The sequence below is a fragment of the Colius striatus genome, chromosome 8, assembly GCF_028858725.1.
Source record: "Colius striatus isolate bColStr4 chromosome 8, bColStr4.1.hap1, whole genome shotgun sequence".
In the NCBI taxonomy this organism is placed as follows: domain Eukaryota; kingdom Metazoa; phylum Chordata; class Aves; order Coliiformes; family Coliidae; genus Colius; species Colius striatus.
In genome coordinates this window covers 8,529,038-8,545,016 of record NC_084766.1, presented here as the reverse complement: position 1 = coordinate 8,545,016, position 15,979 = coordinate 8,529,038, and the positions used below count along the sequence as shown (strand labels likewise).

At 38.2% G+C, this 15,979-nt stretch overlaps 1 protein-coding gene across 5 annotated transcripts in view; it reads left to right on the top strand.

Annotated features, from left to right (window-relative positions):
* The window catches only part of LDB3 (LIM domain binding 3), a 118,291-nt gene extending 102,822 nt beyond the window's left edge, over window positions 1-15,469 (top strand). For all 5 annotated transcript variants that reach the window (XM_062001225.1, XM_062001226.1, XM_062001227.1 and 2 more), the window contains 6 exons: window positions 1,319-1,446; window positions 6,584-6,884; window positions 8,089-8,269; window positions 10,478-10,598; window positions 12,033-12,148; window positions 14,074-15,469. In XM_062001225.1, coding sequence (XP_061857209.1) covers window positions 1,319-1,446; window positions 6,584-6,884; window positions 8,089-8,269; window positions 10,478-10,598; window positions 12,033-12,148; window positions 14,074-14,163 — 937 coding nt within the window. In that variant the 3' untranslated portion in view covers window positions 14,164-15,469. The remainder of the gene's footprint in view (window positions 1-1,318; window positions 1,447-6,583; window positions 6,885-8,088; window positions 8,270-10,477; window positions 10,599-12,032; window positions 12,149-14,073) is intronic.
* Window positions 15,470-15,979: the final 510 nt, after the last annotated feature.

Below are 15,979 nucleotides of genomic sequence, written 5' to 3'. Positions count from 1 at the left end.
GACTTGCACATCTGGGAGTAGACTTTCCTGAATGTGTGCCATTTTCAGATTTAGGCTCTATGAAACATGATTTAAAGTCTTTTAATCCACATGGTAAATATCAGTTGCTGATCCTGTAACGGTAAGTATGTTGTACTGGTTTTCTGTCTAGTTTACCTTGAATAGTAGATTTTAAACAAAGGAAAAGTCTTTTGATAGTATGTGTTCAGCTAAAGGCATTTTGAAAGCTGTATATGAAGTGTACATCTTCCTGTCTGTAGTACAGAAGGAGCAATGATCTTCTGTCTAGTGACCCCGAGTGCAGTGTGTTCTTAGGCACTATACATGAGGAGGCATCAACAGGAAAGAGATGGTAAGGATGGAAAGTAAAAAGTACAGCTGTGCTTTGGACAGCTTTGTCAATTACAAAATCACAGCACACTTCTCCACAGAATTTACAGTGAATACAAACCCACTAAAATAGTTTATCTTGGAAAATCACAGAATCATTTTGGTTGGAAAAGACCTTTAAGATTGAGTCCAACCACTAACCTCACACTGCCAAGCCTGTCACTAGCCCGTGTCCCTCAGCACCTCAGCTACACAGCTTTGAAATATCTCCAGGGATGGGGACTCTGCCACCATCCTGGGCAGTCTGGGACAGTGTCTGACAACCCTTTCAGAGAAGTTTTCCTAATATCCAATCTAAACATAGATTGCATCATAATATTGCATATCACATGCTTTAGGGTTAGCTCAATCTGAACAGTAGAAAAATTCCTGTGAATTGTGGTTACAATCTAAATAGGGAAAAGTGTTAGTTTTAGAAATGTTTTTTGAAGGTCATTACAATCTTTTTGAAAAGAGCACAATGCTTACAAATGGTAGTTAGTATTTGTAGTAGTAGTAGTAATTGTGCTGAGACAATATCTTTTTAAGTCAGTGACCTATTTCTTATTGATTTATCTTAGACACAAGAAGCCCATTTGTTTGTAGAGGGACAGAAAACCCAAACTTTATGTGCAGGTTCCCGAAGTCTGATCCCTTGTTAAACTGAGAGTTCCTTTAAAACATTTCTTCTATTCCTTCAGGAAGTTATTTTTCTGTGACAAGAACAACTTGTCATTATTTAGAAGCCTTTTGGGGGAAATCTGTCTTTCCAAAGAGTTGTCCAAGCCTTTCTTCACAATGATAAAGACTAATGAATCTCACAGTATTCTCTTTGTAGCTCTCAAGGACAGTTCCTCTTGGAGTGCTTTGGAACCTGCCAGATCTGTTATTCCATAATCAGTAACTGTTGCTGTTTATAAAGTTGCTTATACCTTTGTTTTGCTTTTAGAAACACAAGCCAGTCATACACACCAATGCCAGTTTCTGGAAGCTACAGTGAAAGCCCCGCTGCTTCTGCTACTCCAAAAATGAGAGTTGTTACTACTGCCAGCATAAAGCCCTCTGTCTACCAGCCAGGTAAGGTGACTTCAGAGTACTGAAGGGATTCAGAGAGTAATGCACATGCCTTTTAGAAAAAGAAAATGCAAAGGATGTGTATGTTGCAGTAGGATGCACACATACCAAGGAAGATTTCTATACATGGAACCAAATGCTGCTAGTTGCTAGTTTTGCTTCAGATTATCAGAGGAAACAGGATTATGTTGTATTTGTGTTTTGCTTTGGAATAAAAACGTGGAACAAATGGAGGAAAAAGAATAAAAGCAAGGGAAAGGTCTGTAATAAAAAAATCTGTGGCCTGATCTTTCAAAAGAAATACATTTGGAGAATAATCCAGTGCAACCAATTAGGATCCCAATGAAACTTCAGATTTGATAAGATAGCTTCAGAATGCACAATTCAAGAAGGAGATAAAATAAGGGAATGTAGCTTGAATAGGACGTATTTGCAAAATAGATGAGACCATATATTGAAATTGTCAAACGTAGGCTTTGACTTCCATTTCCCACAGATCCAGTTACTGAAGGAATATATTTGGTTATTCATTCATGTGGAAAATATGTTCCTTGATGATATTTAAATTCCCTTTGTATTAATGTGTTACAAATGGAGTCAATTTCTAAAGCCATTGATGACCAAAATGTGAACCTTCAAATCGAACAAATTAAATGAGGCAGCAATATAAGTCTAAATGCAGTTCTGTTTCAAATTAAGCTTGTTCTGATCCTAGCAAGAGGATTAAAAAGTTGATTTATGTCTTGACAGTCAAGTAAATACAAAAAGGCCAATAATTCTAACAGTCGTGAATTCTGTCTTGTGTCATGCTTTATCTCTAGATCTACTGAAATGAAACCAATGCAGAGATTTTTCTTAGACATAAAGCAGACAGATCAACTGATTGGTCTTTGTATTTGAGATTAAAAGGTGGGAAAAGCCAGTTCAGAGCTATCATGAGCTATTTAAGGGTTTCAAAGTAAATAAAGGTTTCAGCGTCTCCCCATTTGCTTTTGGTTAAGTCTGACAGCATATACCATGTTCTCAGTGAAGGCAAATGTTGTTATTTTTGTCTTGCAAAAGAAAGAAAGATGAAAACAGGGGATTTGTTTCCATAATGCAGAACAGAACAAACTGTGGCAAGTCAAATTATCTCCTAAATACATTGATTGATTGATACTAATCCCTGTGCTCATTCAGGGGAAGTATAAACTCCAATCCTCAACATAAAATCCTGCCACAGAAATAAATCTGTAGCTATATCTAATTATTAGCTGTATCTGTTAACAAGAATGCTGGATGTTCAGTTAGACTTGAAATAAGATGCAACGTTACGGGTTTTTTTTCTCCTGGGATGGGCATCTTCTTTGCAATTCCTTACGTTGCTGGTTTTGAGCCCCATTGCCTCCCACTAAAGGCTTAAAAATACACAATATTGAAACTGTTCTGTGTCACTATGTATATTTGTCACAACAAACTTACTTCAGCTCCATATATCGTTTACTTGCATGCGGGAGATTGTTATTTTGCAGGCAGTGCAAGGACATAATGTACTCCAGAAGGCAGGAGAAAATTCAGAGTGATACCTAATGTGATATATTACAAAGAAAAAATTCAAGTAGCATTAAAGTTGGCAGAGACAGTGTCCCTGTATTGTTTAGGAGTTTGAAATATACAAGAACGGATTCATTGTACCATACATTTCATAACTCACTTTTTAAGAGTATAGACGTCTTTTCTGGTCAAAGCCCACTAGATGGCAGAAAATACTTGTGTGTTCTTTCCTTGTAGGCTCTCCCAGGCTAGAATAGGGCTTTCATACATTCCAAGCAACTCAAATGCCAGTTTTATACAGCCAAGAAACATGACACCTAAAAGTAAGAAAGCAGATCTTTCCTTTTAAATCTGTGGACTACTTACATTTGAGCGTTTTTTACACATATAAACACCTGATGCACTCTTCTAGAAACTGCTGGAAAGATTCCCACATCTCAGTGAACTTTTCAGTGAATCCTCTGCATGTGAGCTACTCAAACAGCAGGTTACATACCACCTTACATTTTAAAATCTTCTGAATAAGCATATTGTTTTCTTAGAAAGCACTTGTTGTATTACCTGCTTTGTCTGACATTTGCTGTATACTGGAACAGCATACAGGAAAGTTTGGGGCTTCAAGGATGCAGGCATTAGTGTACAATGAGCCAAATCAGTTGTGATTATGAATTATGTTTGTTACTAGAAAATTACTAAGAATAACAATTGTGTTCTACTAACAAAAAAAATAAACAAAGGGCAATTGTTTTCACATTGCAAGCTAGTATGTTAGACTAAAGCATTTGAGACTACATGAATCTTTACTAAATGAATCTTTGGTACCGTGCCTTTTTTTTTCTGGAGTAAAAATATCTGTTGACCGTAAATGAAGAGCTTGATGGGGAGAATTCCAAATTCCCCAGAAGCAAAGAATTGTCTTGTTCTTATAGCTGTTGAGAGACCTTTTCTCCTGCCATTCCCTTAGGATAACAGTAGTCCCATTCTTTCTCTCCTACTCTGAGAGATTCTGAGGTCTGAAAGAAACAAGGTGATAGAGGCTGGGTAACTGAATTATTCAAAGTATTCATTTTTGAACAGTTAAGGGTCAGCTCAGACAATACTGCTATTCTCAGACAATGCTATATTCTCTGATACGTTGAACCTTAGCAGCACATTACATCTGCTACGTGTATGCTGGAAGACTGAAATAGGTAATCAAGGTGAATTTGTATGGCAGTACCTGCTAAGACAAGAGAGTTGTTCATATAAGCTTAGGGATATAGCAGTGAGAGAATAAGTCCCTCTTAATAACAATAGCTAAAATCTCAAAGTTAGTGAAACCTTTGTACTACATTGCAATGATACTGTTGTAGTTCAGTAGTAATTCCAGCCTGTTCACAAGAGGAAAATATGTTGTAATAAATCAAGCTGGTAAAATTAAATGGTAATGGCTGGAAAGAGAACTTGGAGCAGTTGTGAACACTCAACATGTGTCATTTTGCAATAATTCCCCTGGCATCTTCTTTCAGCAACTGGAAAAAGATATTTTGCTGCTTTATTTTACTGTGGTAAGTAGAAAATATACACAGAGTAAAAACAAATAGGAGATAGAGAGAATGAAAGAGAAGGACTCCTTCCCACTGTTTATCTTTCAAAGAAAAAGTGAAAAACTAAGAGGTGGTAAAGTTGAATTTAATAAAAACAATCATAGAAAAAGACATCCTAGAAATGGTACCTGTGCTGCATTTATTCTTCACTTCTGGAACTCTGGCCATTTTATTAGGCCCGCTGTGGGATACGCTGCTGTGCTTTGCACAAACAAGAACTGGCTCTTGAGGAAGGGAGAATCCTTTCACAAAGCTTGAGTGAGCCAGAAGTCACCTCATTTAATTAGAGAGCCTCATAGGTGAGAGCCTTTTGAACTCACCAATTAGAGATGAAATATTGCCTTTTAATTTTGCCTAGCTTAATACCATAATACATAAATAGCAACAGCCTCGGGATTTGAAGAGATTGCATATAAACCCTCTGTTCTGAAATCTTTAAACACTGTTTACCATTCCCAAGTTAGGGAAAAAAAAAGCCTCAAGCTAAGGTAGGATTCAGTTTTATGAAGCAGAAAGTTTGTTGATAGTGTAGCACAAGAAGATTTTGTAAAGAAGATGCATTAGATTCAACTTCGATCTCAGTGAAAAAAAAAGGAAACCAAAGATCACTGGGGTCATCATCACAGTGGATTGATAGCTATGCAATTCAAACACCTGCAGTTGCCAATAATGGCTGTTATTTTATGTGGCAGGGAGGAGCGTTAAGGAGAACATCATCTTCTCACCACTGCTATGCAGAGATCCATATTACACTCAGAACCCTCTTCTTGGCTGAAATACCTTTCTACCCGCAAGCCCCTGAAAACTGTAAATGTTGTATTTGGTCATCATTTAATGGGCACCGGGATCTACCACACACATTGTTTGCCCAGACTGCAGAAGAACTGACTTCAGTTCTCAAACCTGTGCTCTCATTTGGACAAAACACTTCAACTCTCCCAGCTTCTGTTCCTCCTCATGCAAACCAACAATAATTCATTTTGTTTTCCTTGCAAAGGAAAAGCTGCTTTTAGTGCTCCTGTACTTGGCAAAGTGAGGCAGTTTCTCGGGCAGTGACTTCAATGCTACGCAATGCAAGATCTGCCATTTGAAAAGAGCAGGGCAATGGGAAAACTTGTCGGTATGTGCAGCCTCTAGCTTCTGCTTATTTTTATGTGATAAAACTCCACCCAAGATTAGAGCCTCGTGCAAAGAAACACAGAAGCAGTCTGCACTGAAGATTTTATGTGACAATCAAAGGGTGGAGGAAAGGAAGTATAACATGTCTGTTTTATATGTGGGAACTGAGGCACAGAGATACTCTGCTTCGCTCGAAGTTATACAGGAAGTCTGTGGCAGAGCCAAGAGCTGAGCTGAGATCAGTCATAACCGCAAGCCTGGCCTTCCTCTAAGTGCTGTTGGCTTTGTCTTGCTGGTCATGTGAACTGAACTGAGTCCCTTACTATTGCTTCCAGTGCTCTCTATCTCTGTGTTCCCTGTGTGAGCCTGTTTTTCTTCAGAAACCTAGGGGTAAAACCTACAAATGATAGATAACTGTGACATCAGTGGAAAATGCTGCATTTTAATGAATATAATGAGATCAAAACTTAAGCATATCTTCTTAGTGAAATTATGGGGAATTCCATCTAAACTTCATTGACATGATCTGGTCTTTCTGTTTTTAGCCTCTCTTAAACAGATTATATGGCAGTCTTTGGAATTATGACAGAATTGTCATAATTCCGTCCATTCCTAGTAGAAAATGAAGAGATACCCTTGAAAATCATCTCTATAAAAGCTGTAAAAACCAGTAGGCAATGACTTCTGTAACACATGTGGGTTAAAAGTCGGTGATTGTGCTGATATCCTTGGCTTTAGCCCAGAATTAACGAGCAACGATGGAACGGACCGTAATTAAGTCTCATCTGAAGCTTTTATGTTTTTGTGTATTGTGGAGTACCCTTTGGTAAGTGTTGATATTTTGCTATCACAAGAAAAGACTTTAAAATATTTCTTGGTTTCTTTTGGGATATTTCAAACAGCACAAGCACCAGTTCATTCCTACACCCCTGCCAACGCCGAGCCTGCAAGTCGCCCTCCCTGGGTAACAGATGACTCCTTTTCCCAGAAATTTGCACCTGGAAAAACCACCACCACTGTCACAAAGCACATCCTACCAAGGGGTGCTCCAGTACCATCTCCTGCCTCAACTTCTGCTTACCCATCTCCAGTTTCAACTTCTTCCCAGGCTCCTCCAGTAGCCCGGGGAACAGTTCAGAGGGCCGAGCGTTTTCCAGCCAGTAGCCGAACTCCCCTCTGTGGACACTGTAACAGCATAATTCGGTAAGGTCATGAGGTTTTGATGAGGAAAGAAGCGAAAAAAAATGTCAGAGAGACTGGTTATTGTACATTAATATACAGTACCAGAGCCTAAGACTCAGTTAAATTACCCAGCAAGGATGTCTGTTGTCTGCTTCATTAATTTAACGTTTCCAGAGCTCATTTGCTATTGTGTGGTTCGCTTTTTATCACTGCAAAGTTATTCATGCTCATTGTTTGTTTCTTGGATGCTGTGGGAAAACACTTCATTTTTTAAAAATAAGTTTCTGGTCCTAAGGTACTCCTTGAAGGAGGTTTGTGCAGCTTTGTTGGGGAGGTCAGGGGGAGAATTATGGAGAGAAAAGGAACAGGACAGCATTTTGGAACAGCACACATGTAATTGTTGCTTTTGTGTCTGGAGAAAGATAATGCTTACACTCTATTACCAGTGATTCATAGCATGCCTCTCCCTTCTCTTCCAATTCATTCTGCTGGACCAGTGCCCATTGTTACCCTGTGGACTGCTAACCAACTTTAAGTAAGCCATGTTTAATGACAATCTCCCCCACTAAAAGGAGCTAGTTTGGTGATTTGGAACTGGTGATTATTGTCTTTTATATATTCTGAAATTGAAAGACTCCAGTAATAATCACTATACCTAATTACACTCCAAAGTAAATCACAAAAATGAATTTAAGGTGTCTTCCATAAAATCAAACACCAAGTTGTCACCCGATAGTCTGACATTTCTAGAACATGCTACATGTCGTGCTTTCAGGTGAAAAGAAGGCAGGGGACTTCAGGAGCTATTGTAAGGTGTGGGTGTGTAGGTTTGGAGATTTGCCTGCTTTTTCATGCTTCCAGCTACTAGCATTATCTTCTGTGTTACAGTCCTTGGAGTTTTCCTGTTGTTTTTGCAGCTGTTTATGAAGACCTCTTATAACTTTACACATATGAAATCAATTGATTTTTCCAAGAGTTGCCTTTAAATCCAATGTATATGACTAAACACTAATGAAATATTTTAACCAATTCATAAAGTGTTTGAGTAAGAATCTTGAAAAAGACCACTTCTGTTCAGAGGTTTGGATCTTATTTTAACAAGTACCTTCCTGGTTCGAGTGGAATGCTTGTCATGCTTGTATTTGGTGTCTAACAAAGCAGGTTCATAATCAAGGTCATTCCGTCTTTTTTGTGATACAAATAAAATAATTCTGACTTTCTACAGGGGTCCTTTTCTGGTAGCCATGGGCCGCTCTTGGCACCCAGAAGAATTCAATTGTGCTTACTGCAAGACATCCTTGGCTGATATGTGCTTTGTGGAAGAGCAGAATAGTGTGTACTGTGAGCGCTGTTACGAACAGTTCTTTGCACCAACCTGTGCCAGATGCCACACTAAGATCATGGGGGTAAGAGAACAAGCTTAACCCTTTCTCCAACTGGATGGTTCATTGAAATAATGAAATAGTTTAGACTGTAAGCAAAGAATGTAGCTATTTCATTATTTTCCCTTTTTTAATAAGAATTTCCTAGCCTGATGATTACTTCAGAATGAGAAACATATTGTTTTATAACAGTTTCTATCTATCTGAAGTCTTGGTTATTTCTGTACCTTATTGAACTCATAGACAGACTCTCTAATCTGATTATCATCTCACTGAGTGTAAAACAAGTAACACTTTCTGGATAGTTCTTTGCTATCCAATACACACTGTGTTACTTTTATCAATCTTTTCCTTATATTTGTAGTCAGAGACTTGAGCTGGGATTTTTTCTTATGCAGGACTTAAGTCTAAATTTCAGTGGAGGTATGACTGGTCTTGGGAAGAAGCCCATTGCTCTTGCTGCACCTCACTGGTAGCTGGAACACAGCTGCAAAGAGGAATTCTGCTGACTTCTTAGGGTTAAGAAACTACAGAACAAATACAAGTATCTGAATTCCAGAAAGGCAAAAATCGATGTCACTTCTGTGTTAATGTACTTACACTTAGGTGCAAGGAGATTTGCTCTACATATACCTTAGATGGTGATGAGATTGGAATACCATAGACCATTTTAGCAGTGTATTTATGCATGCAGTTAAAGTAAATCTCTGACATGATTCTCTTAAATGAGGAAGCAGGGAATTGCACTTTTGTTTTTTCACTGCTTAGCTGTCACCTTCTGACTTCTGTCTAAATGTTGGCATAGACAGCAATTGACAATTAGGGATGGCAGCATCAGACATCTATGTTGGAGCTCTGGCTCCATCCAAGTCTTGTTTGCTACCACAGCAGTAGGAGTAATTTTACAGCAGAGTACTGACTTAACTTACCTAATTAATGCTGCCTCAAATCAGTTCCCCATTATGGATTTTCATCAGGAAAACAGCAAAGCTGCCAGCTGCCTCTATTTATATTAATAAGATTTCTCAATCTGTCTTTTGCATCTTAGCTCAGTGAGGTTCATAGACGGATCCAAACCTATTTATCAGTGGTAGTTGTTTTGCAAACAGCAGCAGAAGTTAATGAATCTCAAATGGTGATTTTCTAATGAGATAGTCTAATTTACGATTGCTATCCATTTTGTCTACTCACTGGACTGAAGGCATGGAAGAGGACTTCAATCCCTTTTGTCATGATCAATAGAGATGAAATATAATTAAAAGAGCATAAGAATCTACTTACATAATTGGAAGCAACATTAAGTAGGGTCTAGATTCTCAGCTGGTGTGAATCAATGCTGTAACGAAGTTGAATTTACACCAGGTGTACAGCTGACCCTCTGAAATCTGGGCTGTGTGACAGAGATAGGCTGTTGAGCGGTGTCTTGGGCACAGGTAGGATTAACAAATTAGCAGGTAATCGTGCATCGCAGCTCAGCACAGCGGGTTGCGAACTTGGAAGACTCTGATTTGACACGATAAGAATGAAGCAATGCTAGAGATTGCTCCATACTGGCTAGAAGAAAGAAGCTGATAAAATCTCGATAATTCAGTTCAAGAGAACATCAGTTGCCCAGAATTTGGTTTATTTGTGATCAACACGTGGCCTAGGAACAGACACACTCGTTTTCACATCAGTTAAATTCTAAGAACCTGTTCCTTTTAAGGAACATTGTTTAGATTCTCACAATAGCTTGTGAAGCATTCTTGTGAGAAGCTTAAAGAAATACATGAAGAAGCACGTAATCTTTGTCGCTTTGAAACGTCAAACTTAAATCACTTGTCCCGTGCACGCTTTTCTTGGGCCTAGAGAGAAAATTACTCTTCACGATGTATTTAACAAATCATACTCTTGCACTGAAAAGTTCTTACTAGTCATGTCAAAACAAAGGAGAAAATAATCAGCAGCTTTGTGCAGAATCTCTCCTGCAACAGCGACTAGGCATGTTGATACAAACAGCTTGCTGAACTATGTTGTTTCATTTTGGCAAATAATTCTAGAGAGTTTCCCATCCTATTTTCTATTTCTTTCCAAAGGAGCCCAATTTCTGTCATACTGCTTGCTTTTGAGGAGGGGACTGACTGATACAAAAGGGAAAAATTGAGAGCCCCTTTGTCTCACGTTTGTTCTCTATTAGGTAGCTGCAGGGTGTGTTATTCTGCTGGAGATTTTTGTTTGCTTGTTTGTTTGCAGGAAGTGATGCATGCCCTAAGACAGACTTGGCACACAAGTTGCTTCGTCTGTGCTGCTTGCAAGATGCCATTTGGGAATAGCCTCTTTCACATGGAGGATGGGGAACCTTACTGTGAGAAAGGTATGGCAAACTTCACAATTCAGCTCCGAAATCATCTGCTCCATGTTGTGTGGAAGCAACGCAAGAGACAATGAACAAAATATAATCGGTTACCCATTCAGCATGGTTTTTGTTTCCACTCTTGACGTGTACAAGTGTTTCTGTCTATATTTTTCTCCATTTGATATGATAGACTGTCAGAGCACTGTTCTTTTGCCTCTTGATAGACTGTCAGAGCACTGTTCTTTTGCCTCTGTGTCCTAGAATGTCTTACCTCATTTCTCTCCCTTACATATTATACTTACCTTCCATTTATCGTCCTACACTTGTTACCCAATTCACCTCCCTTTCCTCCTAGATTGTGCTCACTTGAAATTTACATGTTATGGGACAAAAATTGATTTTAGGGTTGCAGTGGCAGTTCTATGCAGAATGTGTGGGTTTCGACTCACATTCTTTCTAAGTTGCTTCAGTTATGACCTCTGATACTGCCTCACTCTAAAACTGATCAACCAACGTATGTGAAAAGACAGCTCTGCTCAGCTGTGCAACACATGGCAGTGCAGTTTTGTTTTCTGAGTGCTGAAACAAATGAACTGCTTCTTGCCAACTAAGAAAGGAAAAGACGTTTCCCCAAACCATGGAAAGGGTAATATGGTTTAATAAATGGCACTTGCCATGCAAATGAGTTGCATGACAGGGTCTGGAAGCAAGTTAATGTTTAAGAGGTGTTCCCTCTGTAAGCTCTGTCTGTTTAATGAGCTGCTGGCCTACTTCTCTCTGGAGATTCCTTCCTCATGGTTGTACAAATCCTATTTTACAAAGCAGAGTAACTCTTAGTGAAGAATAAAAACCATACAGCATGACTGACTTGGCATTTACCTTTTAGAACTGAAGGTTTTGCCATAAACTCTAGTGACTCTCACAAAGACCACGTACCTTTAGAATTTCTGCTAATCTTTTTCAATGTAGGGTCTTTCCAAATTGCACTTGATATTCAAAGTCAAGATGTATTAAGCAGCCAGTATGAGGTTTCCATAAAATTCTCTATTAATGCAGACAGAACATAAATCCAGTCATGGAAACTTAAACTTACATTTATGTGCTTCCCTTAAAGTACCACCGACCATTAGATTGTTTTGTATGACCACATCTGTCCTTATGAATAGCTTTCACAGACATTACAGCTCATTAAAAACTGATCTGAGAAATATAACTTAAAATGTCATGTTTGTTTGTTTGTTTTATGTTTTTAAGGACAATTGTTGTGCTTTGTACTGAGTTTATATTTCAATAATGAAAGAAAAGAAAGAAATGTCAGTGTGTCTCAGTCAATGCAGTAGGAAACTGAGCAACAACAATAAAAAAATCATCCCCTGAAAACTTTCTGTTTTGCTTGGATTAAATACAATTACATTGAGTTTGTTCTAAGTTTGCTTTTTTGTTTTATTTTAGATTATATTGCTTTGTTCAGCACAAAATGCCATGGCTGTGATTTTCCTGTTGAAGCTGGAGATAAGTTCATTGAAGCTCTCGGACACACTTGGCATGACACTTGCTTCATTTGTGCTGTAGGTTCTATACCAAATACTATGTGTTTTCTTTATACTCAAAAAACATAAACTAACAGCTCAAGAATCAAAAGCAGGAATGACTAACATGTGCCTAAGGATGCAGAGGGATTGAATTTCATTTTTAGTTGCAGATGGAGAAGGATGGGAGTAATTTCTCTTCTCCTCCATAAACTTTTACTAGAATTGTTAAATTTGGCCATGACAAGTGAGTGCTTTCTAATAAAAACATCCAGTTTGAGAGAAAACATACAGTAACACATACCACTATTGCTGTTGCTCTTTCCAATGTTTACCAAAGAAAGATAAAGCAGGATTTAAAATACATTAACACCATACTGAACAGTATAGCCACAAAGTTACTTATGAAGCAATGGAGTTTGTATTTCCATGCAGGATGCTTTTTGAAACTTGCAAAAAGGAGTCTGTTCAAAGAGAATGAATAGTAATTAGCACAGAAGTTGGTCAAACTCATCAGTCTGGGGATGGGGGGCGTGTACAGCTATATAGTGTGGCCATATTTCCACATTCTGCAGGCAAAGTAGTAAAAGCCATTACGATAAACAGTACTTTTCTTATGGTTCTAATATAGCCGGGCTGCTCTACAACATATTACCCCTAAGGCAGTAATATCTAGAACCTCTAATTAGCTAAAAATAGTATGTTGGCAACACCAGAAATGACAGTGACAGTTTCTAATGTTTGTTGAACTCTAAAATGTAGCTTAAAGAGTAGAAAGTATAGAAGTGTTTATAAATATCTAAAGCTGAACAACTGTTGGTCTTTCAAGGGTACCTGGAAGGGAGTGACCTCAGTGTCCTGTGAAAATTGAAGTGATTTTGACATTCTAACTTAGAAAGGAATACTAAGACAGTGAGTTTCTCTCACAAACTAAACAGCTATAAGTCGCTTATAAATGACACTTTCTCTGAATATCTGCTGTTCTTTTTTGCTTGTTCATTTAACTGCATTCTTACACACTTATTTAAATTAGCAAACCAATTCTCTGTGCAGGGGATAGCTTAGTTAATGCAGTTCTCACAGTGTTGTTAGAAGCTAACTATTTCTTTCAGTGGGTGAAGTCAAATGCAAATAAACACATGACTCAATTTGTAATATGCCATGCTCATGTTCTTTCACATGATTTTCCTTCCTTTTGCAGTAGCACATCACTAATGTTCTCACTCAGTGGTCTTAAGCCTGCCATAAGCACTAGGGACATTTATTCTTATTCCTAGATTCTGATGCGTTGACTTCTTTCAGTGGTTCTAGTCACCTCTGACCTTGCAAGATGTGTTGCACTATCCTGTGTAGATATCTGTACAGGGCAGTTTAAGCTGATCTAAACCTGCCTTGGCCATACATTCTCACATGCTTTTTGTCAACACTGGCACTTCTGTAGCCAAGCAGAGAACTCTTATCTGAAAGACTCACTCCTTGATCACTTAAGGAACTGTACCAAGGTAATAATAGGAATGATTATCTAATGGTATCATGGAAGGATGGGATCCCTGGAACCATGGATTTTATAAAATCCTGTGTTAAAAGATCAGAATCTAGGTCTTAAAAGTCTGAGCTAGCTGCATGTGCTCAAATGTGCCACTGTCCTTCAACAGCGTACACAAGCACTGCTGGGATGTGCCAAAGCTGCCTAGAGGACTGTGCAAAAAACCTAGAGGATTTTTAATGGAAACTAGTAAACTTAGTGGGTAGTGGCGGCAGGAAAGTACAGAGAGGAGAGCTGATGCAAATCAGAGCCTAACCTCAACATGGAGTAGGAGAACTACTAAGGCATGCACTTTGATCCAGGAAATCAGATACCCTTCTGAAATGTGTGGGCAGAAGAGAAATACACTCCAAAGTGATAATCATGTCTTTCTCTTTTATTTTTTATGATTCCTGAATGTCTTTATTATTCATTCTAGGTATGCCACGTGAATTTGGAAGGTCAGCCATTCTACTCCAAGAAGGATAAGCCACTGTGCAAGAAGCATGCCCATGCCATCAATGTTTAAAAGAAGAGTTGATAGTAATGCTGGGGAAAAGCAGATGACTAACCAGGCAATTATAGAAGTTGATAACCATGGCTAGTATTTCTCTGGGTAAAAGCAAGGAAGCTGATACTTTGAAAGTTTAACCTCTTTCATAAATGCAGAACATGCTTTTGCAATGTTCAGACAAAAACCTGTTGAATGAACAGTCAAAACCAAACTAATCCATCATTAAAGCAATAGTTGGGGGAAATACTGAAATTAACTAAAACCTGTAATATAAAAGCAATGTGCAAATACAGTTTCAAATTAACTACCCACAGCAGTTTTACTGCTTAGACCATGCACTAGTGTTTAAGAACAACTGGAAAAGTCCTTTTGTAATAAATTATTTTCTTTCATAATGAGAATGAGTAAGTGCCACATGTCCAATAATCTGTAGAACCAAAGCCATAGCTTTCAAAGGGAAATAAATCGATTAGGGTTTCCTCTATGAAAACTGAATGCTATTCCATTATGTCGTGGTGCTGCCTCATAGCATCAAATAGTTTAGATTCTTTCCAAATAACAAGTCTGCCTTGAATCCATATGTAGCTGTGAAGACTAGGAGACAATCCATAACTTTGTTTGCAAATACAGTGGAAACGATAATGCCTTCCATAACCCAGTAAAGATTGACAAAAGCCTGTTGGGTCAGCCTTGCTACTGTACTTGGCTTATATGTGCACAGTACATGAGCTCACTCTCAGATCATAACGGAAAAGAACTGACCTTCTCCAAATTGCTCTTGCATTGAATGGAATAGAACTGTATGGAGAGGCCAGCTTTTAATTCAGAACCAGTTTTCCATTCCTCTTGTGGAAAAAAGTACTCAAAAGTTGCTTTGGTTTCTAATTGCTGTTGATATCGTAGGAAATCTGAATCTGGACCTTCACACTGGTGAACACAGGAGACACATCCATCTAGCACAACTAGCAAAATGGGAGATAGCTTGCAAAAGTTCCCTACTCTATCCCACGGAGTTAAGAAAAGGACATCTTTGGTTTTTTTCCCCGTTGTAAGTTAACATTGATTAAAAGTTCAGAAGGCAGCATAACACCACAGGCACCTACTCTTCATGACTTTTGTTAGTTTAAATGCAACACATGCTGCACTGTAGTAGGATCTGCCATTGTAAAATAGTAGATGGCCAACTAGGATAACCATATAGTCATCTTTTCTAATATTCTAAAGAGCAACTTTCAAGTTGTTCAGTTATTTATGAATATTTTTTGCAGAAGAGCAATACTGATAATGCTGATTTTGAATTTTTAATTTAAAATATTGATGACTTGTGTTCTGTCTGATAGAAAACGGACTACAAATGGAATATCTTGTCACTATTCAAGTTTTATTAATTTAAGTAAGAGTTATGATGTGCGTGTGGACAACTTCCAGTACTGACAGTTGTGAATTAGTATTTGAGGTTGAAGATGCATTCAGTGGGCCACATTCTGCTGCCATCTGCACCCTATTGTCTTTTGAGTAACAATAAATTACATGGCATTGTCTGCTTTTTCCTTCCTATGGGAAATGCCCATTAAAAGAAAATTGGTGTGTCTCTTCAGGGATGAAAAACTATCCAAAGCTTGGGGGAAGAACAAAAGAAATTTGGAGTTCTAACATGAAAGTTAAGTTAGCTCCAGGCAGTCTCATCTTGGACAAAAATAGCCTGAACTGCCTGTGGCAGTTTTGTCATGTATGACCTGTATTTGTTCATTAGGTATCTTAGTTCTCACCATGATCTTAGCAGTGATCTGATCTAAGTGCTAAAAAGGGTCAAATTTTATATGCATGAATT